The following is a 24,808-nucleotide window of genomic DNA, read 5'->3' as shown; positions in this document are numbered from 1 at the left end:
TTCCATGTTTTTGTTGTAGACCACTCTGCCTGGTTCTAGGAATTGTATCTCTACCTCTTGAAGCTAAGGGCGAGGGACGACCTCTGGAATGCGAGCGGAAGGAGACAACGCTTGTCTCTGGTAGCAAACGCTGCCTCAGTCTCTTCTCCCTGCCCCCAAAGCTTGGTAGGAAGTCAATGACAGGTAAGACCCCTCAGAGGAGGGGCAACCTAAGCCAGACTCAATCAGTTGGGAGGCCTTCATGGAAGGACTGGGGGGGTGAGGGGGGGCTTCAACAAAGAGTAATGGACTCTTGCCCCACCCCCTGGCTTTGACAAAGCCCTAGTCCCCATATATTTGGGAGAAGTGCTTCCTGGCTCTAATCCCCTTAAGCCTGAATACCTGATGGGGAGGGGGGTAGCCCCTTGCCTTGCTAGAGCGTGTCCTGGGGAAAAATCTGGAATCACAAAGATTTCCTGATAAACCTGTGAAATCTGCTCTGCTAAGAGTGCATTCATTCATATGTTAAGGATTCGAGCAGGAAACCCTAAAACTCTGTTCCTGACAGACTCTGACTCATACTAAAACCTCAGACTTCTTTGAACTGTTATATACTGTTTGATCCTTGCTGCCCTGTATTCCTATGTATTAGAACCCAATAAAAGGTCCTGGAGGAGGGGGCTCGAGGCCTTTTTCTCCTCGGAGAAACTGGCCACTGGTCACGGCCTTTTCCCTCTGCAAAAATGGCCACTTCTCCTCCCTAAGCAGATCACATTGTGTCTCAGTCATATTTACTCTCATCCGTGGCGGCTGGGGGTACTTGCGAGGAAAGTCGCCTCCACGTGTTTTCACATAAAATCCTCATTTTTGTTTTAATATAGTAATTCTGTAAGTGAAACAGCCAGTGAAAATAAATTTTAGTATTCACTTATAAAATTTAGCAGCTATTCTAATTGCATTAAATATTTGAAAGGAAACAATAACTTACTCTCTTAAACTGCATCAGGCCTAACTCATTACTTTTGCACATCAATTTCAAAGATTTTCATGAGGTGTTAACTGAAGCAAAACAGGGCAAAAATGACTTAGTGCCACAACTTTTAAGAACAGGGAAGCAGCATGAAGAAGAAAATCACTATAGAAAAATAAGTAATGTTCGTAAGAGGAAGGAGGAAACATTGTATATTTTAAATGAAAATATTACTAGTATTAGATATCAAGTATCTAATATTGATATAAAGATATCAATCTTGATACCAAGTATCAAGATAATTGTAGCAAGAAGCTAATACAGAACTTAACTAGCGGACTTCCACCAAGATGGAGGCATAGATGGAAACACTGTGCCTTCTCCCCCAACCAAGTTTGAATACAACAAAGGTTTAGTAAACAAAGACACAGCCAAAGAACAGAAAATTGAACTATACGGAAGTCCGACAACAACGAACTGTTCAACCACATCGGTAAGAGGAACGGAGCCAGCAGAGAAGCAGGGTCGGACAGGAAGGATCCCCCAACCCTGGCGCCCAGGCAGCCGAGGACGGATCCCAGGTGTGGGGTAGTGACAGGCGGACCCAGTGAGGGCGCAAGGGGGCAGGCTGACTGTGGTCACACATTCGTGCGCAGTGAGACAGACCACGCAGACCCCAGTGGCCAGAAGCAGCAGAGGGGACCGCCATTGTCCCTCTTGGACCCCGCCCCTACATATACCGTCACAACCCAGCCACTGGGTCACCCTGGTGAACACCTAGGGCTCCGCTCCTCATAACTGGTGAGGAGCCGATAACTCTAAGCGAAAAAGAAATAGCGAACCTCTCAGATGCACAGTTCAAAATACTGGTGATCAGGATGCTCACAGAATTGGTTGATTATAGTCACAAATTAGAGGAACATATGAAGGCTAAACTAATTGAAATGAAGGGAAATGCACAGGAAACCAATAGTGATGGAAAGGAAACAGACTCAAATCAAGGGAGTGGACCAGAAGGAAGAACGAAACATCCAACCAGAAAGGAATAAAGAAATAAGAATTCAAAAGAATGAGGAGAGGCTAAAGAACCTCCAGGACATCTTTAAACGTTCCAACATCAGAATTATAGGGGTACCAGAAGGGGAAGAGGAACAGCCACGAGTGGAAAACTTATTTGAACAAATAATAAAGGAGAACTTCCCCAGTCTGGCAAAGGAAATAGACTTCCAGGAAATCCAGGAAGCTCAGAGAGTGCCAAAGAAGTTGGACCCAAGAAGGAACACACCAAGGCACATCATAATTACATTAGCCAAGACCAAAATGAAGGAGAGAATCCTAGAAGCAGCAAGGGATAAGGGGACAGTCACCTACAAAGGAGTACCCATCAGACTGTCAGCGGATTTCTCAAAAGAGACCTTACAGGCAAGAAGGGGCTGGAAAGAAGTATTCCAAGTCATGAAATCCAAAGACCTACAGCCAAGATTGCTTTATCCAGCAAAACTTTCATTTAGAATGGAAGGACAGATAAAGTGCTTCTCAGATAAGGTCAAGTTCAAGGAGTTCATCATCACCAAGCCCTTATTATGTGAAATGTTAAAGGAACTTATCTAAGAAAAAGAAGATGAAAAATATTAACAGTGAAAGGACAGCAAACTCACAGTTATTAACAACCACACCTAAAACAAAAGCAAACCAAGGGGACAGCTAGATCAGGAGCAAAACCATAGAAATGGAGATCACATGGAGGGTTAGGAACAGGGGAGTGGGAGGAGGAGAAGGGGGAGAAGGCACAGAAAATAGCATAGACAGTAGGTAGAAAATAGGGAGGAGGGCAAGAATAGTAGGGGAAATATAGAATCTAAAGAACTTATGACACTATGGTCATAAACTAAAAGGGGGGAATGGTGGGGGAGGGGTGTGCAGGGTGGAGGGGAATGAAGGTGGGGGAACAGAACAACTGTAATGGTATAATCAATAAAATATATATTTAAAAAAAAGAACTAGCACTGATTAAGGAAGGAAAAAGGAAGAGAAAATTCATATTTTTTTCGTTTACTATGATAAAGTCCTAAAGTTATGTGAACTATTTATATTTTTAACTCAAGACAAAATACACTTTAAAAATCAGAATTATTAGCTCTGGCTGGTGTGGCTCAGTGCATTGAGCACAGGCCTGGGAACCAAATGATCGTGGTTCAATTCCCAGTCAGGGCACATACCTGGGTTGTAGCCCAGTTCCCAGCAGGGGATGCACGAGATGCAACCATACATTGATATTTCTCTCCCTCTCTCCTTCCCTTCCCCTCTAAAGATAAATAAATAAAATCTTTTAAAAAATAAAATTAAAATTAAAAAATCAGAGTCATTAATAAGAAACTACTGTGAAATTCCAACTTATTTCAGAAAATCTAAGATCTGATTAATAGTAAAATTAATTTTTAGAATAAAAAAGCAGAATGTCAATTAAGTACATAAAGGTACTAAATAGATATTCAGATAACTAGGAAGGGTTAAAATAATGCATCAAAGATCTCTGAACCTAAATTGAATATTTTCAGGAAATGTAATATTTGTATTATCTTAAATACGACCATAAATATTAGCCAAAGTACTCACAAGTCAGTAAGGATTTTTTAAGTTCATAATACAAAATGGGTCTTGAGATTTCTGGGGTAAAAGCATAATAATGATCCAAATTTTAAGAGTTCTTTTCACACAGCAAAAGAAAAAATTAGAAAGATCTTGTTAAAAGCAAAACCTATATTACCATTTAGGTTACCATTACCTGAGATAGGACAGCCTAACCACTCATTATACAAGCAAGGAAATACACCAAGACGACAATGTTACTTTTTTGATGTTTAAAGTTAGATTTCTTTCTGGTCAGAAGAGCAAAGTAAATATTTATATAGGAACCACCCTTATTTGTAGCAACTTGAAGGAGTGGCAGGAGTGACTGTGCTGACTTGTGGCCATGCTGGTAAAAAATATTTACATAACTATGAGCTTCCAGGGAAATTTTTTTATGTTTAGTTATTTCACAAGTCACAGAGAGCTCAATATAAACAAATGTTCTAACTCATCCTCACAGTGCATCATTTCAACACTACAGATGTCGTTTAAACCAAACCAAAGTAACAAAAAGAAAACCTAAATTTCCTCTAAGAGGAAAGTAATATCTTTCTGTAAACTTTCTTAAGTACTTCTGTCTTTTAAGAATTGCCTTTCTTAAAGTACTTCTCTCTAATATTCAATTCTGTACATGTTCTTCTTCTGTAAATCTAAGAAGAAAAGCTAGTATTTTCATCTAAAATGTCAGTGTCTTATGCTTTGTTGAATGTGAAAGCAGAATTTTAATAATGTATTATGTGCAATGGAAGGCAAAGCCCCAGCAATTCTTAACATTTCAGAGCATCAAACACTATGAGAACCTCCTGAAAGCTATGGACTTTTTCCCTCTTTTATATTGTGTATATGCAATTTTTATTATAATTTTAAGGATGCCATAAGCCTTTAAGCTTTCCAAGGACCCCCCACTTAACAATTCCTGGCACATGACACATCAACAGCCAACTGGTTCTCCAACTGAAGAAAACAGAAATAAAGGAGGGCATTAAAGTTCAAGTTTCTATCCGACCAGTTAGACTATCCTATGCACAAGAGCAAAAAGACAAGAATGAAGGACCTACTGTCCACCCACTCACTCCAACCACAGCAAAAAAACCCCCAGTCAATCAAAACAAAAAACTTCTCTTCAGGAAAATCATCAGCCTCAGAGTAGGGCTTCCCTGGTCCTCAAGTAAAATCCCCGAGTCTGTATATGTCAGTCCTGTCCCCATATACAGTCACACAACCATGCTTTGAATACCTCATTCTTAACTACAGTGGGCAACTAAGTAATACTAACACTATACATTTGAGGAAGGCCTGCCACATGAGAGACATAAATTAAAAGAAAAAATAATCTTGACAGAAAGGCATATCCAGGTAGCAGAACACACTTTCATTAAGTATCCTCAGAAACAGGTCAGAAAATAGTGCATTTAAAAACAAGTGAGAGTGTTAACATAAAAAACTAACAAGCAGAAAATAGTGCTCTTAAACATTAAAGTTATTGCTAAAATTTTAAAATTCAATACAAAGTTTCAAAGGTAAAGTCAAGGAAATCTTCCAGAAAGCATAAGAAGAAGATAAAAACAGATTTAAGGTCTATGTTACTATAAAGAAGCAAAGAATAATCTGAAAGTGAAATTAAGAAATCAATTTCATTTATAGTAACACAAACAGGACAAAATACCTGTGAATAAATTTAACAAAAGAAGTATAGGACCTGTACACTGAAAACTACAACATACTGTTGAAAAAAATAAGATCCAAATAAAAGGAAAGATATTTAATGGTTATGAATCAGCAGAGTTAATACTTTGAAGATAACAATACTTCCCAAATTGATTTGATTCTATGCAATCCCAATCAAAATCCTACCTGGCAATATCAAAGGCACAATCCATAAAAGAAAAACAGATAAGCTAGACTTCATCAAAACTAAAAACTTTTGTTCTACAAAAGACAATTTAAGAGATGCAAAGACAAGCCATAGATTGAAAGATTTGCAAAAGCATATCTGATAAAGGACTGTGAACCAAAATATACGAAAAACTCCTAAAACTCAACAGTAAAAAAACAAACAGATTAAGATTTAAAAATGGACTAGAGATATAAACAAATACCTCACCAAACATGATAAATAGATGGCAAATGAAGTATATGGGAAAAAATGCTCAACTTCATGCCACTAGGGAATTGCAAATTAACACAAAGACATACTAATAGACACCTATTAAAATGGTTAAAATTCAGGAGATCCAAGATGGCAGAGGAGTTAAGTGGAATCTACATTAACCTCCTCCCAGGACCAATCTGGAATTACAACTAAATTGCAGGGAAATCATTCTGAATAACCAATTTAACACAAGCTAGAGAGAGAAGCCTTATAACCACAGGCAGACAGAAGAAACTACTTCACCACAATGAGACTGGTAGGGAGTGCGCAGGAGGTGCAACAGGGCTGACTGGGCTCCCATGGGTGGCAGCTGAAGTTACTGAGGGATGTATCAGTGGCAGGGGAGTTCCTCCTGAGAAGTGTGGGGTCTAAGCCTCAAGCTAGGCTTCCCAGCCTACGGCACCAGAGCTGGAAAGGAACCCAGATTAACACCCAGCTGTGAAAGGCAACAGGGTTTCTGCCTGCTAGGGAGAGATGTCTGAGATTCAGAGAAACTAATAAAGGGCCAACACACCAAATTTCGTTTGCAGCCATTTACCTGGGCTCTGGCAGAGGGAGGGTAGAGTGGACTAGAGACACGTGAGGAGTCTGGATTTAGTAGCTCTGGAGATACAACTAAACAAAGAGCCACCAGGATCCCTATGGTGAGTCATTCCCCATACTGCTGGAGCCCTCTTGCACTCTCCGAAAAAGACAACCCACAGAATGGGAGCACATATTTGCTGATACATCTGATAAGGAGTTAATATCCAAAATTTATAAAGTACTTACGAAACTCAACACCAAAAAAACAAACCACCCAATTAAAAAATGAGCAAAGGACCTGAAGAGACACTTCCCCAAAGAGGACATACAGATGGCCAATAGAGTTATGAAAAATGCTCAATGTCACTAATCATCAGAGAAATGCAAATTATACCACAGTGAAATACCATCTCACACCCATCAGAATGATTATCCTCAATAAATCAACAAAGAACAACTGTTGGCAAGGATGTGGACAAAGAGAAACCCTTTTGCACTGCTGGTGGGAATGCAGACTAGTGCAGTCATTGTGAAGAGCGATATGGAGACACCTCAAAAAATTAAAAATGGATATGCCTTTCGATCCAGTGATCCCACCTCTGGGAATTTATCCAAATAAACCCAAAACACTAATTCGAAAGAACATAAGCACCCCTGTATTCATTGTGATGTTATTAATAATCACTAAGCTATGGAAGTAGCCCAAGTGGATGAGTGGGTAAAATAACTATGGGGCATTTATACAATGGAATACTATTTGGCTACAAAAAAGAAGAAAATTTTACCCTTCGCAACAGCATGGTTTGACCTGGGGAACATTATGCTAAGTGAATTAAGCCAGTCAGAGAAAGACAAATACCATATGATTTCACTCATATGTGGAATCCAATGAACTGAACTAACAAAGAAAACGGTGACAGACTCAAAGATGGAGAGCAGGATGATGGCAAGGGGAGTCGGGGGGACAGAGGGCGGAGATACTGTACAAAAAGGCTAAAGGAGTCATGGACATGGGCAAGTCTGGTGATTGCTGGGGGCAGAGGGTTTAAGGGGACTAAATGGTAATGGATAAAAATACACAAAAGATTAAATAAAAAATAAAAAATGTTTAAAATTCCAAACACTGACAATATCAAATGTTGATGAGAACATGGAACAACAGGCCCTCTCATCCTTGCTGGTGGGAATAGAAAACATANTACCGTATGATTTCACTCATATGTGGAATCCAATGAACTGAACTAACAAAGAAAACGGTGACAGACTCAAAGATGGAGAGCAGGATGATGGCAAGGGGAGTCGGGGGCACAGAGGGCGGAGATACTGTACAAAAAGGCTAAAGGAGTCATGGACATGGACAACAGTCTGGTGATTGCTGGGGGCAGAGGGTTTAAGGGGACTAAATGGTAATGGATAAAAATACACAAAAGATTAAATAAAAAAATAAAAAATGTTTAAAATTCCAAACACTGACAATATCAAATGTTGATGAGAACATGGAACAACAGGCCCTCTCATCCTTGCTGGTGGGAATAGAAAACATATGGCCAGTACAGAAGGTAGTTTAGAAGTTTCTTACAAAAGTAAACATACTTTTAGCATATGATCCAGCAATTGTTGTCCTTGATATTTATCAAAATGAGTTCAGAATTTATGTCCACACAAAAGGCTGCACATGGATGTTTTTAGCAGATTTTTAGTTGCCAAATTTAGAAGCGACGTCTCTTAATAGGTAAATGGATAAACAAATTGTGGTACATCCATAAAATGGAATATAAATCAGCAATAAAAAGAAATAAGCTATCATGCCAAATAAAGCTATGGAGGAAATGTAAATGCATATTGCTAAGTGAAAGAATCCAGCCTGGAAGGACTACATACCACATGAGTGGAAACAGTAAAACTACAGACCGTATTTAAAAAAAAAAATGGTTCTGAGGGGACTGGCCAGGGTTTGGTTGGAAGAGGAAGGGCCAGATAGAAGGAAGCACAGGGGATTTTTAGAGCAATGAAATTATCCTATGTCACACTGTAATGTCAGATATATGACATTATGCATGTGTCAAAATCCATAGAACTGTACAAGACAAACAGTGAGCCCTAATGTTAACTGTTGGCTTCAGCTAATAATAGTGTCAATATCTGTTTATCAATTGCAACAAATGTACCAACTCATGCAAGATGTTAATAATAGAGGAAACACTTGAGTGTGTTTAGGGGAAAGAAGAACATGGAATTTTTCTGCACCTTCTGCTCAATTTTTCCATCAACCTAAATAAAACTACTCTGAAAAGTAAAATCTATTCTTGAAAAAAAAGTCTTAGCTGAATTTAATTGGAGAAACTGACAAGATGATGCTAAAATTAATACAGTAAGGGAAGGGACCCAAAATAGTCAAAACAATCTTGAAAAAGAACAAAATTGGAAAACTCATACTTTCTGATATCAAAACATACCACAAAGCTACAATAATCAAGACAATGTAGGACTGGTATAAAGACAAACATATAGATCAATGGACTAAAACTGAAAATCCAGAAATAAACCCTAACATTAAAAATCAAATTATTTTCAACAAGGGTGCCAAGATAATTTAATGAGGAAAACATAGTATTTTTAATAAGTGTTGCTGGGACAACTGAATATCTGCACACAAAAGAATGAAATTGGGACCCTACCTCACACCACACACAAAAATCAATTTGAAATAAATGTAAGTGGTCAAAATATAAAATTCTTAGAAGAGTCCTGGCTGGCGTAGATCAGTGGATTGAGCGCAGGCCTGGAACCAAAGGATCATGGTTCGATTCCCAGTCAGAGCACATACCTGGGCTGCAGGCCAGTTCCTATTAGGGGACACACGAGAGGCAACCATACATTGATATTTCTCTCCCTCTCTCCTACCCTTCCCCTCTAAAAATATTTTTTAAAGAAATTCTTAGAAGAAAATATGCAAGCAGACCTTTGTGACCTTGAGTTAAGCAATAGTTTCTTAGCTATCCCCCAAATGCATAAGTGACCAAACAAAAGATAAATTAGGCTAAATGAGCTTTTGTATTGGAAATGATACCATCAAGAAAGTGAAAAGAGAACCCACAGAATGTGAGAAATTATTTGCAAGTCATATACCTAACAAGGGACTTGTACCCAGAGTACATAAAGAATCCCTGTAACTCAACAATAAATAGACAAATAAGGCAACTAAAATATGATCAGAGGTTCTGAATAGACATTTTCTCAAAGACATACAAATGGCCAATAAGCAAATAAAAAGATGGTCAACGCCCTGGCTAGTGTAGCTCAGTGGACTGTGAACCAAGGGGTCACAGGTTCGATTCCCAGTCAGGGCACATGCCTGGGTTGCATGCCAGGTCCCCAGTAAGGGACTCACGAGACACAACCACACACTGATGTTTCTCTCCCTCTCTCCTTCCTTTCCTGTCTCTCTAAAAATAAATACAATGTTAAAATAAAGTAAAATAAAAAGATGCTCAACATCATTAGTCACTAGAAAATGCATATCAAAACCACTTCATAACCAAGATGGCTACAATAAAAAAGATAATAACAAATGCTGGTGGGAATGAAGAGAAATTGTGACCCTCACAGACTGGTGGTAGGAATGCATGCAGTACCTTCAAAAAATACTTTAGCAGGTCCTCAAAATTTTAAACAGAAAAAAATATGACCCAGACATTCCATTCCTAGGTATACACCCAAAAGAAATAACATATATCCACACAAAAACTTTTGCAGAAATATTCACAGCAGCACTACTCACCATAGCAAAACAGTAAAAACAATCCAAATACCCACTGACTGATGAATGGATAAATTAAAGGTGGTATATATCCACACAGTATAAAGTTATTTAACCATAAAAGAACGAAGTATCAATACATACTAAAACCTGCATGAATCTTGAAAACATGCTCAAAAACAGAAGCCAGAGGTAGAAGACAACATAGTGTATGGTTCCATTCATGTTAAATGCACAGAATAGGCATATAAAGACATAGAAAGTAGATTACTGGTTGCCCAGAAGTAAGGATGAAGAGATGAGGAATGATTGCTAATGGGTATGGGGTTTCCTTTTAGGGTGATAGAAATGTTCTAAAATTAGATTGTGGTGATAGTTGTATAACTCTGTCAATACACTAAAAGCTATTGAATTACACCTTTATATCGGTGAAATTTATAGTATTAGATATCTCAATAAACTTAATTTTTAAAAATCTAAGACATAGAGCATCCATCATAGACTCACACTAATTAGAGTTCCAGTAAGAGAGGAGGATATCATATACATGCATACACACACATATATATTACATATATATATATATATATATATATATACATATAAAATAAAGGGAATATTCTAGTTTTCAGCTCAAAATAAATCCACACCTCTCAGAAAAGATTCAGCCCTGAGCAGTGTGGTTCAGTTGGTTGGACATCGTCCTGCAAAGTGAAATGTTGCTGGTTTGATTTCCAGTCAGGGCACATGCCTGGGTAGAAGGTTTGGTCCCTGATCAGTGCATACAAGAGGCAGCCTGTCCATGTTTCTCTCTCACATCAATGCTTCTCTCCCTCTCTTTCTCCCTCCATTCCCCTCTCTAACAAATAAATAAATAAATAAAATCTTTAAAAAAAAGATTCACAGGTGGCCAACACAAAGCCCACAAAAAAGACCCACACCAGGTTTGTTCCCAGTCCAGGTGCAGGCATGCGCAACCCTCAGTCCTGACACATACAGGAGGCAACTGACTGATGCACTGATGTTTCTTTCTCTCTATTCTTCTCTCTCTAAAAGCAATGAAACAAAATGTCTTTGGGTGAGGATACAACAAACCAATAAAAACCCACACCAAGCATAAGAAGATAAAACAAAAAGTTTCCAGAGAGATCAAAGAAAGAAACTAACAAAGTCACCTACAGAGAATAAAAAACAGATTGTCATCAGACTTGTTACCAGCAACACGGAATGCCAGTAGTATGAAGACATTTAAGAAGTGTCTTCAAAGTTCCCAAGGAAAAGATTTTAACATGGAATTCCATATTCAGGCAAATCACCAAGGTATGAGATGAAAAATACATTTTAAAGATATGCAGGACCCAGAAAGTTTATTTCTAATACTGCCTTTCTTAGAAAATACTTTAGGGCATGTTACAAGAAAAATGAATAAATTAGAAAGAACAAGATACTGAATCAAAGAAATAGTGGAATGTGGAATCAATTTAGGAAAGTAACAGTGGGAATGCACTATACAACAGCTTGAATCAGACCTACAGAACAATCAGTTAAGTCTGGGAACAAGACTGAAGGCTCCATTGAGGGGAAAACAAATTAAGAATTTGAAGCAGTGTAAGGTATTAGACTGATGATGCAAAATCAAGAAAAACAACTAGAAACTCAAGAAAAACAAAGTCACTCAGGAAAGGAAATGTAATCAGTACCCTATGTGACTATACAGTCAATAACATATAATCATTGGTTATATGTTATAAACATGTTTTATATACAACCATGGTTTATACAAACATGGTTTATTGGTTATTCAGTTTTAGAATATAGAATACACCTGTATATAAAGCATGAAAGGTTCAAATATATTAACAAAAGAGAGAAGTAAGGTTAATAATATATACTGGTAGAGCACTTATATGCTAAGAACTAATAACCAATACAGTAGGTTGGGTTATATGCCTACTTTATAAATGAGGAAACTGAGTCACTGAAAGACTAACTTGCCAACGTTCATACAGCTGGCAGACTAGCTTAGCTAATGGGAATGAGTTACTGAAAGATTAACTAACTTGCCCAAGTTCATACAGCTAGCTCTCTTTTGGTTACCTTTTTAGTTTCTACAATACAGTTAAACCTTTCTGCTCTCTTCTATCAACCAGAAACACTATCTCTTGATTTGTGGTCTAAGAGGAAAATATTAGTAGCCCTGCTCTTTCCTTTTAAATTTTTATTTATATATTTTATTAACAGACGGAATTTAAATTCTGTCTGTTTGAAGAACCATAAATTTCTTTAGACATCTAGAAAAGGGAGAGCTCCAAGCAGTCTTGAGAGGCTAAGTGAATCAATCATTGATTGCCACACTTCACATCATAGAAAGCAACACCATCAAAAGAGCTGCTGTATGAACTTGGGCAAGTTAATCAGTCTTGTTCCAGAGTTCACGGTCTTACCCATAACACTTTCTGCCCTTCAAAACAGATTCTTGTCAAGCTTAACAATATAAAAGTAGAAGTATAGATTATAATTCATTCCTGCAGTCCATCAAAGTCACTCCAGAAGCAGAAAATTCTGAGGTTAGTATTCACAAATACAAAGAAACTGATTTAGTTGCTTTCTATGATGTGAAGTGTGATGATCAATGGTTGATTCACTTATCTCTCAAGACTGGAGCGCTCCCTTTTCTGGATATCTAAAGAAATGTACAGTTTTTCTTCAGACAAACAATTTATAGTCTGTCTACTGATGTAATAAATAAATAAATAATTAAAAGGAAAGAGTAGGGCTGCTAATATTTTCCTCTTAGGTCACAAATCGAGAGAGTGTTTCTGGTTGATAGAAGAGAGCAGAAAGGCTTAACTGTATCATAGAAACTAAAAAGGTAACCAAGAGAGAAACTAAAAACACTGAAATAATTATAGATGGATAGGGTGGGAGAAGACAGGATGGTAAGTGAGCTGTGTCCTAATATAGCAAAAACAGTTTTAGATATATAATATACAGAATCGATATATTAAGAAATAGTAATATAAGCATGTAGTTTATCCATATGGCTAAAAATCACTAAAAGAAATAAAAACATAAGCACTTCTACATTAAAAATGGTTCAACCTGGGTAACAGAATTAGGAGGGGGAAGAATTACTCAAGGGATTTATCTTTCACTACATATCCTTCCAACAATTTCACTTTTTAAAGAGGCCTTTATTACTCTAGTTCAAAAAAATACTTAGCACATAATAGTTGACTTCTGTCTTTAGAATGGTGCAGAACTAAAGGAAACTTTGAGATCACCCAGCCAACCAATCAATTTTACAGTTAAGATGGGACTGATTGTATTTTCCAAAGATGGCCACACCACTATAACACATACACAGGTTCTCCTTACAGCATGACACCCATGCTCCTCCACCAGAGGTGGGGCCTCTGTCCCCACTTAAATCCAGGTTGGCCTACAACTGGTGGAAGTAACATCATAACCTCTAACGTGAAGTAGTGAAAGGTAACACAGCTTCCCCCAGCTCTCTTCATGAGACATGTATCTTGGAAGCCCGAAACCAACCTGTAAGACATCTGGCTAGTCTCAAGCCAGCAAGCTGCAGAGGTCAAATAGAGAGACTACTAACAGAGGAGAGAGGGGTGAGGGAGAGAGAAGACAAGGAGAGGGAGAAAGGAGAGAAAGGGGAGAGAGGGGGAGAGAAAGGAAGAAAGGGAAAGAACATTGCTAGCCCAGGTATTAAGACTTATAAGTGAGCCTTCAGATTTGTGAAATCTAATAGAGCAGCCACCAGTAAGTCACACAGAGCTATTTAAATTTAACTTAATGAAAACTAATATAATTTTAAAATCTGTTTCTCAATAACACTAGTCATATTTCAAGTACTTGGTAGCCACATGTAGCTTGATACTACTATACTGGACTGGGCAGAAGTAGACCATTTCTGTCATAGGAGAAAGTAGGAGCTTACAGCATTGCTTCAAATAATTCCTGCCTCCAGCCTACAAGCTGCCCCAGCTAATGCTGTGTGGTGCAAATTCATGGGCAAAATAAATGCTATTATTTTCAGGAACTGATATTTGGGGTGGTTTGATATATAGCCATAGGAAGAGCAATACAAGGAAAGTAAAGTTCAGAATGTGAAATAACCTGCTGGAGTGCTGGCATCTAGAAAACCAGTCAAATTGTGGAAGTAATCACATTTCACTGCAATGTCCAATATGCATTTGTTAATAAACAAACAAGAAAACCCTCAATACTCAAGCCTTCCATTTTTTTAAATTTAATCTTCATTGTATTTTTTCCATTACCATTTAGTGCCCTTACACCCCCTTCCCCAACATTCATACACTGTTGTCTGTGTCCATCAGTTCTTTAAAGCACTCCATATTTTCAACTTCAAACAATACCATTATGCACCAGAAGAGTTGTCTCTACTACTCCAGAAAAAGATTTGATGATTCCTGGCTCTGAAGGAACAACAGGAATCTGATAAACATTAGCACCAGTGAATAAGTGGTAAAAAAAAAAAAAATCAGGGCCAGCCAAGATGCAGGCATAGGTGGAAACACTGTACCTCCTTGCACAACCAAATTTAAGCACAACACAGATTTAGAGACAAAAACACAACCAGTACAGACAGAAAATTGAACTGTACCAAAGTCCAACAACAACAAACCATTCATCCAGACTGGTAAGAGGGGCAGAGTCGGCGCCAGTGGAGGGGGTCCCGGCAAGAAAAGGTGGTGGTTGGCAACCTGGGCTCAGGGAGGAAACCAGCAAACCCAGTGAGACATGCAAGGTGGTTGGCTGACTGTGGACACACATTCACACACAGATAAACCAGGCAGGTTTAAAAACAGTGAGTGATACAGATCGTGCAACCTAGGGCCCCAGCAATGGGAAATAAAGCCTAAAAGCACCAATTAGAAAAACTTTTGTGCCATTTTAGAAAAATGCCTCACAGGAGAGTTCGTTGGAGGGACCCACAGGGTCCTAGAAGATACACAAACCCACACACCCTAGAACCAGCACCAGAAAGGCCCATTTTGCTTGTGGGAAGCGGCACCAACAGGAAATAAAGCCTAAAAGCACCGATTGAAAAGGTGCCAGTTTGTGGGAAGTGGCAGAGAGGACTGAAATCCAAGAGAGCGCAGAACAAGCACCATTGCTCCCTCTCTGACCCTGTCCCCACATACAGCATCACAACCCAGCAACTGGGTTTCCCCACCCTGGTGATCACCTAAGGCTCCATCCCTCATATGTAACAGGCTGGAACAGACCAAAACATTATGGCTCAAGCAGAACAATTCAAAGTCCCAGAGCCAATACATCTAAGCGACCAAGAGATAGCTAACCTATCAGATGCACAGTTCAAAACACTGGTGATCAGGATACTCACAGAACTGGTTGATTTTGGTCTCAAATTAGATGAAAAAATGAAGGCTACACTAAATGAAATGAAGGAAAACGCACAGGAAACCAATAGTGATGGAAAGGAAACTGGGACTCAAATCAATGAAGTGAACCAGAAGGAAGAAAGAAACATCCAAACAGAAAAGAATGAAGAAACAAGAATTCAAAAAAATAAGGAGAGGCTTAGGAACCTCCAGGACATCTTTAAATGTCCCAACATCCAAATTATACCAGAAGAAGAAGAGGAAGAGCAACAAGTGGAAAACTTATTTGAACAAATAATAAAGGAGAACTTCCCCAGTGAAGCAAAGGAAATAGACTTCCAGGAAGTCCAGGAAGCTCAAAGAGTCCCAAAGAAGGTGGACCCAAAGAGGAACACACCAAGGCACATCATAATTACATTAGCCAAGATTAAAATGAAGAAAAGAATTCTAGAAGCAGCAAGAGATAAGGGGACAGTCACCTACAAAGGAGTTCCATCAGACTGTCAGTGGATTTTTCAAGAGACCTTATAGGCAAGAAGGGGCTGGAAAGAAGTACTCCACGTCATAAAAGGTAAGGACCTACATCCAAGATTGCTCTATCCAGCAAAGCTTTCATTTAGAATGGAAGGACAGATCAAGTGCTTCCCAGATAAGGTCAAGTTCAAGGAGTTCATCGCCAAGCCCTCACTATATGAAATGTTAAAGGGTCTTATCTAAGAAAAAGAAGATAAAAAATATGAACAGTGAATGGACAGCAAACTCACAGTTACTAACAACCACACCTAAAACCAAAGCAAAGCAAGAGGACAGCTAGATCAGGAGCGGAGCCACAGAAATGGAGATCACATGGAAGATTAGCAAAAGGGGAGTGGGAGGAGGAGGAGAGGGGGGAGAAGGTACAGAGAATAAGTAGCATAGATGGTAGGTAGAAAATAGGGGGAGGGCAAGAGTAGTGTGGGAAATGTAGAAGCTAAAGAACTTATGAAACATGGACATGACCTAAAGGGGGGGGGGTGTGGGGGGAGGGGATGTGTAGGGTGGAGGGGAATGAAGGGGGGGAAATGGGACAACGGTAATGGCATAATCAATAAAATATATTTAAAAAAAAATAAGGCCTCACTTCTTTCCAATGAATTTACTAAGAATTGCCATTTGACAGGTGCAACTTCATTTGGTTGTCTGTTTTTTACACTTACATAGTACTCTTTACTCTTTGAAGTATTTTGTGTACAAATTTTAAAAATCAAAGCAAAATGACAAAAAACTTTGACAGTATATATCAATATTAACCAAAAGCTTTCTTATTTAAATACTCCCTTACCAAGTGAGGTATATTAAATAAAATCTAATTTTTTATTATATATTTTTTAATTTTTTCATTAGATTTTTTTTCAAATTTTTCATTATTTGAACTAATGGAAATCATAGATTTGGAGAATCAAAAAATAACTTGGAATTGAAGTGAATTTCCAGCTAAACATGAATAAAGCAATTGTTATGAGACTTTATTTCTATTAATGAATAATGAAATTACATTGAAACAACCTGGGAAATGGGCACAGATTCCCCATCTGACCACTGCACAAACCTGGAATTTATATACAGACCACAAAATTTCCAGCTAGCAGAGCAAGCCTAAGCAAACATGCCGTACCAAAACATCCACATATAAAATTAGGTGATATTAAAGAATTACTGATAATTTTTAAATTGCTAATAGCTATGTGTTAATGAGTTCTTATCTTTAAAAGACAGGCATTAGAATCATGGGAAAACACTAACAGGGATTGCTTGAAATTAAAACAAAGTTGGAGTGGTCAGTTGTGCAGGTGACTGTTCCCACAATCATACCCCGCCCCCAGTCTCCATGGATGAAAGTGAACAGTACTAAGACATGATTTGCTTGGGGAGGAGAGGTGACCAATCCCTCAAAAGGGAAGGGCCTAGAGCCCCTTCCTCAAGGGGCTTTTATTGGGTTCGTTTGTACAAGAATACAGGTAAGGATCAAACAATAGATAGCATTCAAAGAAGTATGAGGGCTTATTCTCAGTCAGGGTCAGATAGCTAATGAGCCATAGAACTTCAAGGAACAAACTTCTTGCTTGGGCCCCTATCATTTAAATTAAAGCATTCTAAACAAAGCAGGTTTCACATGATTTTTACACATTCTTTTGTATGCCTGATTTACCCCTGATATCACTCTAGCAAGGCAAGGAGCTGCACCACATTCCCATCATAGGTTTGTAGGTTTAAGTGAATTAGAGCCAGGAAGCACTTCTCCCAGATGGAAATGGGGACTCGGGCTATGTCACATAGCGGGGCAGAGGGAGGGGCAAGGGTCCATTGCTCATTCTTTGTTGCAGCCCCCCCCCCCCGCCAAGGCCTTCCATCATGGCCTCCTAAGTGATCATGTCTGGCTTAGGTTGCTCCTCACTGTGAGGAGACTTACCTGTCATCAACATTGACCATGTTTTGGGGGCAGGGAGAGGAAATTGAGGCAACATTCGCTACCAGAGACAAGCTTTTGTCTCCTGTGGCTTGCATTCCAGAGGTCACTCGCTCATCCTTAGCCATGGGGGATAGGGTTACAATTCCTGAAACCAGGCAGAGTGGTCCACAACAGTCAGTGTAGCGGGAATATACACAAAACAAGGCTAACTATGAGTTAATGACTGCAGTAACTGCTATTCATTATACCATCATCTCTTCTGCTTGTGCTTGAAAATGTTCATAGTAAAAAAATTAAAAAACAACCATTACACCAATAAATATCTTGTTAAATGTTTTGGTTTGAAATGCAAAGTAAGAGTAAACAGAAATGAGATGGTGCCAAACTACATTCACATAGAGATCAGGCTTCTTAGAATTTCGACTATTAAAGAGAAGAACCAAAATGTCAGAATTAAGCAGAAAATGCCTCTGATCTATAAAAATCATTATTACCACTATTATACACAATTACTTTTTAACTTTATTTATTTATTTATCTTTAGAGGGGAAGAAGAGAGGGAGAGAGACATCAATGTATGGTTGCCTTTCATGCGTCCCCTGCAGGGAACTGGCCTGCAACCCAGGCATGTGCCCTAACTGGGAATCGAACCGCGATCCTCTGGTTCGCAGGCCTGTGCTCAATCCACTGAGCTATGCCAGCCAGGGATACACAATTATTCTTATGCAGCCAGAGGTAGCTAACGTACCCTTAACATAGAATTCTAGTATATATGGTTACTGAATTTCTTAGCCAGCAGCCAATAACTACAGGGGATGCTAATACAGACAGATAAAGGGCACGAGACTGCTGACGGCCTAATAGGATGGAAAAAAAGAGAACAGCTATATAAGATATGAAGTCCACCACAAATGAACACAACTTAATGAAAAGTAATAACCAGTATGATCCTTGGAAAGGCCACAGGCTTTGGAGTCAAACACAGAACACATTCTACAGTCACTTATTAACTATCTGAACCTGGCCAAATTATTTAACCTCATTTTTGTCTTCAGAAAAAGGACTGTGGTAGTTACATCACTAGGCTTACTTTGATTACCAAAAACTATCAAGTATGAGGTCTGTTTAGGAAAAGTCCAGCCACTGTTAATAGAACAAGAACGGTTTGTGAGACATGGATGTAACCTGGCAGTCAAGGAGAGTGGACTGGAATGTGCATGTGTGAACCATGACAACCTCACTATGCTAGTCAGTGGAGGTGGTAGACACCACTGAGTGAGTATGTGTGCTACATGGCTGTTGCATTCAAAATAACTGAGTGAGTAGAGCAATGAATCTGCATCAGATTTTGCGTTAAGCCTGAATATTTATTGGTGGTAACTATTCAGATGATTCAGAAGGCCACACCCTGGCTGGTGTGGCTCAGTGGATGGAGCATCAGCCTGAGAACTGAAAGGTTGCTGGTTCAATTCCCAGTCAGGGCACATGCTTGGGATGCAGGCCAGGTCCCCAGTTGTGGGTATGCAAGAGGCAACCAGTCCATGTTTCTCTTGCACATCAATGTTTCTCTCCTCCTCTTTCTCCCTTCTTCCCCTCTCCCTAAAAATAAAGTCATTTTTAAAAATAGAAAGCCACAGCTATGGGCAAGTGGTGACTGGCAGCTTCATCACAACACGCCTGCTCATACATTACATCTCATGCAATCTTTCGATGAAACATCAAATCACCTAGATGACTCAGCAGCCCTACTGCCCAGATTTGGAGCCCTCTGACTTCTGGCTTTTCACAAAACTAAAATCATCTTGGAAAGGAAAGAGACTTCAGACTGTTGATGAGATTCAGGAAAATTCAACAGGGAAGCTGATGGCAACTGGGAGAACTTTGTGCCTACTTTGAAGGGGACTGAGGTATCATTGTCCGATGTACAATATTTCTTGTATCTTGTATACTCTTCAGTAAATGTCTCTATTTTTCATATTACATTACACAGCTGGATATGTTCTGGATAGACCACACACCTCAGAAGCCAATTTTCCAAACTCAAATGACAACTTGCCTGCAACCCTGTGAGAAACCCTGAGCCAAAACTACCCAGCTCGACTGCTCGAAGACTCTCAACCCTAAGAAACTGCATGAAATAATGTTTGCTGAATTAAGGTGCTACATTTGGGAGTAACTTCTTACATATAATAGAACTAATACATTATATGTAGGGTACAATTTGTCTACTATTTGACTAAATTTTTTGCTAAATATGGTTTTGAGTCTCTTTGCTATGTAAACTAGATTATACAAGAGAAACCCTTTAATTCATCTGAACAGAGTGCTTATCACATTGTAATAGCATATTTATAAAGCATTATTTTAATGCTGGCATTATTTTCAATACTGAACTTCTTAAATCTTTTTTATATTCAAGAGCAAAAACCCAGACCACTATGTCATAGTTCAGTACCTCAGGCCCTCACCTAATATACTGTATTTTACATTAATATGTGTATATATGTATACACACACACACTCTGTATATATATAGGGTCCAGCACATATAACACCCTTTTTAATCACAAAATCTTTTATTATAAAATCATAAGCATGTAACAAAATATTTTATAACAAAAATATCACATATTTTATAACAAAAATGTCACACTCAAGCATACCTTATAACATTTAAGGTGAAATTTTAAATTTAAACTATAAATTATTACACCCATATTATTGTCCTATAAACCACACTCAAGCAGGCATTACCTCTGAGGGACCCTATATAGCTGTATATATGTGCTCTATATCTGCTGTACAGTATATTTTAATATTAATAAAAAGTCCTCTAAGTCCTACCTGAATGAGGCATTTGCTCACATCACTAGCACAGAGTGCTTTGTTACAACTCAGTGACACAGGGATCCATGTCAGGAACACCATGAAGGCCAGAGTAAGCATAACAACGGAATGTGACTTCATGTTTCTTCAAAGACAATCAGTAACTCCTAGGAAGCTAAAATATGAATAAATAAGTAGGTAAGTAAATAAATAAATAAAATAAAAACCCTTTAAATCAAAGGTAAGCACTAGGGTAAAAAAAATACAAAAAATGAAAAACAAAACACGAAAAAAACCTACAGTTTTACACAGCAATGTTTTGTTGGCCATATTCAAAGATCTAGAACACTGAAACTTCTGAGACTACCTAGAAATGGTGACTGAAAATTAAAGTGAATATACATGTATGTACATATACACATGTCATCAGTAATCTGAGAGTACATCAAACAAATAACTAGTTTCAAAACTGCACTGCTACTATTCACTTTTAGTTTAAGGCCCATTGTTCAATTATGTAGCTATATAAAAAGTATTAATATTGTATTATAATTTAACAATCTTTTAATTCTTAGAATTAAAACAAAATTTTTAATGGAAACTATTCTGGTAATGACGACTATCTCAGTGTGTCCTAATATGATTAGAATGAAGCAGCTCAAAGAGGAGTTGACAGTCATTCCTTAAATAATTTAGCAAACAACAAAGAGGACAGAAAATTACTAACTGCACCATGAACTGTAAAGTTATTAAAGTTTTTAAAATGTGAAGCTCTTCTTTTGTTTCTATACCAGGGGCACCATAGATTCTTCAAAGTTATTGAGATATTACAGTTTAAAAAGAAAAAGACCAGCACAAATTCTGACAGTGGTTGAGCGCCCCCCCAATAGAACCAATGAAAATAAATAAATACGGATATGAGGGTTAAAGGGGGCATTTATGGGGCCTTTATAATTACTGTAAACGTTTATACTAAGTATTACGAAGTACAATAAAGCAAAAACAATAGGTGAAAAGAATAAAGGGCTTTGTACCCCGCGTGACTCAATTTTGGTAAGAGAAAGCCCTGGTGATTGGTACTAAGACCGTTAATAACCCAATTATCTGATTTATTTAACAACACATTACCAAGTTGGCTGATTTTTGGAGCCACCAGTACCTATTTGTGGAGGCCAAAGAACGTATTTAAAAACTGATTTTTCCAGCACTAGTTTTCTTCTTACAACTACCAAGAAGGGGATCCCCACCCCCCGCCATCTCTTACGGTTGTCTTCATCCAATCCCAAAATCTTACTGGAAAAAATATTCAATAAACCGGGGTTTGCAAAAGCAAGTACCATGATTATTTAAGGGGCTTCTTGATTTTTTTCTCGATTAAGAACAATACCCCATCAAAACTGTTTTCATGAACCGTAACCAATTTCTCAGGCTGTGGCGACCTGTGTGTGGTCCCCGAGGGACACAACAGCCTTTGTGCCACTGTACCGAGCCCCTGCTGCCCGGTGAGGAGGCAGAGGCCACGGCGGCTCTTCACCCGGAGCTTACCGACGAGCTGCTCTGCAGGACAAGGCCAGGAATGCCCGGCACCAGCGAGACGGGAGTGGGGGCCGCAGAGGTGTCGCCAGCTCGTGGCGCCAAGGCCGCCCTAGCCTGCGTCCCACGCCCAGCACCTACCGGAGGTGGCACCCCCACTTTGTCCTCCGCGTAGGCGGGGCTCAGGCCACGGGCGATCAGCTTCGCTTCTCCTGGCTCCCAAGTAACCCGCGCGGGCCACGGCCTCTGGAGGCCGGAGCTCTGGACCAGACCCTCCGGCCGCAGATGCTGCACCCGGCCCTCTTCCGCTCACCGTGCGCCGCGGCACCGCTAGGCTGCCTGGCCCAGGTCCCCCAGCGGGAAGGTCCAGCCCCGGGCGCGCCGCCTAGATGTGCGAGCGAGGCAGGCCTCGTCTCCGCGCAGTCCCTCAGTGCAGCGCCTGCGAGCTGCGGCCACCTTAAAGAGACAGGACCGCCTGCCCGCCGCCTTCCCCGCCACCGCCTCCCGCTCGCCACCCCTCCTACTCCCTCCGCCCTCCCTCAGCTCCCCGCCGCTGCTGCAGCTCCCGCCAGGAGGCCTCTCTTACCTCCGCAGAGCTCCGGACAGCGTTTGCCCCTGGCTCCGTTCCCGTCTTCGGCCCCGCGGGTCCCCTGGGTCCGCCACTAGCCGTCGGGGCGGGTTGGGGCAGGCAGCAGCTGACCCCGCCCCCCAGGAACATACCCATCTTGGTGCAAGCGCCCAATTTCTCCGGGCTCTCTCCTCCCCGCGTCTGAGGCTCCTGCGAGACCGTACTGTCAGGTCCATTCTCTGGGTTTATCACGCGGTAGTCATGGACCTGAGAATACGACGTCCAAGAGCTCATTGAATCCTCACAACAACCCTGTCAGGCAGCTGTTATACGCCCTCTTAACAGGAATGCAAGACTGAGGCTCTGAGTGGTGGAGTAGCCTTAACCCAGAGGAGCAGACACTTGAACCCAACACCGGAGAAAAATTTTGTTAAAATACAGGTTTCTGGGATCTGCCCCAGAGAGACTGAATAAGGATTTCCAAGGATAGAACCTTCTTTCAGCAGTTCACTAAAATTTGCTGCACCCTGTGTCTAGCACTGTGCTTAGCATTGGAAATAGTAAGAGACATGCCATCGGAGCTGGCCCAGAAAGAGCTTACTGGCCTGTGGACAGGATGGAGAGACCCCTAAACAAATGGCTACAGGGTGCCACTCCAAGCCTCTGTCAGAGAGGGCTGTGGAGCATGCAGGACACCAGCAGTCATTCCAGCCTGTACTTTTTAAAAAATGAATTTATTCCACCAAGAGGTAGCATTTAGATAAAGACAATGGAGACCTACACACAGGTCCTTCCCACAACACTGGGAATTTTAGATTTAAAAAGACTCCCCAGTGATTAGGTTAGAGCCCATTGGGCCAGATGATCCACAAGGTATTTTCCCTTTAGAAATGGTGACCTAGTACTAAAGTCTGAAGATGGTAGCAGTCTTAAATGCCTTATATTTCCTTTGTTGATTTGAAGAAGGCAGAAAGAAAGAGTTGCTTGGTGAGGAGGTGGATTTCATTATTGATATTAGCCCATTTTTGTACAGTAAGTAAATAAGTATATATTTAAAAAATCATCCCTGAAAACGATCCTAAAGAAATAAGAGTGTACACAAATTAACTTTAAGGATCTTATTCTAGGCATCACTTACTGGTTGAATGAATTATGACACTGTAGTACAGTGGACTAAATCAGCTATCAGAAATAATATTGTAAATCAGAGGTTCTCAAACGTTGGTTTCAGAACTCACTTATGCGCTTGAAAATTACGGAGGGCTCCAACGAGGTTTTGTTTATGTGTGTCACATCTATCAAAACCTTTGGAATTAAATCTGAGAGATTTAAAAATATTTATTCATTATTTAAAATGAATAAATTTTTAAATAATGACTCCATTATGTGGTAACATGAATAACATTTTATGAAAAATAAGTATATATTGCAAAACAAAAAAAGCATAGTGAGAAGAGTGGCATTGTTTTACATTTTTGCTATTTTCTTTTTTTTATTTTTAAGTATTTTTAGTTGATTACCCTATTACAGTTTTCCCACTTTTTCCCCCTTTATCCCCCCTCAACCCTTACAGCATCCCCCCCCCCTTAGTTCATGTGCATTGGTTGTACAGGTAAGTTTTTTGAGTCCTCTGTTGCCTATACCATTTTTTATCTTTCTCCATCTATTTTGCCCTGTCTATGCCTAGTAATTCTTCTTCTTCCCTGTACCTTCTCCTCCCTATTCCTCCCTTCCCTCTCCCCACTGAACTTCCACTGTGATGTCCATTTCTCTGATTCTGTTCCTGTTCTGTTTGCTTAGTTGTTGTTTTCATTTTCTTTTAGGTTCATTTGCTGATAGTTATGAGTTTGTTGTCATTTTATTTTTCATATTTTTTTTCTTACATAAGTCCTTTGTAAGGGCTTGGTGATGATGAACTCCTTTAACTTGACCTTATCTGGGAAACACTTTATCTGCCCTTCCATTCTAAATGAAAGCTTTGCTGGATAGAGTAATGTTGGATGTAGGTCCTTTCCTTTCATGACTTCA

General features: G+C 39.5%; 1 protein-coding gene across 3 annotated transcripts in view; it reads right to left on the bottom strand.

Moving 5' to 3' along the window:
• TWSG1 (twisted gastrulation BMP signaling modulator 1) overlaps positions 1 to 22,689 on the bottom strand; it is a 70,364-nt gene extending 47,675 nt beyond the window's left edge. Inside the window, exons 1-2 of one of the 3 annotated variants that reach the window (XM_037050357.1) lie at positions 22,354 to 22,689; positions 20,698 to 20,854 (exon numbers count right to left, since the gene is read on the bottom strand). In XM_037050357.1, the coding sequence (XP_036906252.1) occupies positions 20,698 to 20,820 (123 nt within the window). In that variant the 5' untranslated portion in view covers positions 20,821 to 20,854; positions 22,354 to 22,689. Of the gene's footprint in view, positions 1 to 20,697; positions 20,855 to 22,224; positions 22,244 to 22,353 lie in introns of those variants that run through there. The other 2 variants (XM_037050358.1, XM_037050359.1) reach the window with 2 other exon arrangements.
• Positions 22,690 to 24,808: the final 2,119 nt, after the last annotated feature.

This window comes from Sturnira hondurensis, unplaced genomic scaffold (assembly GCF_014824575.4).
Source record: "Sturnira hondurensis isolate 20B ecotype Veracruz unplaced genomic scaffold, ASM1482457v3 Scaffold0006713, whole genome shotgun sequence".
NCBI lineage: Eukaryota > Metazoa > Chordata > Mammalia > Chiroptera > Phyllostomidae > Sturnira > Sturnira hondurensis.
Note: the sequence above shows the minus strand (reverse complement) of the source record. Positions and strands in the feature narration are given on the sequence as shown.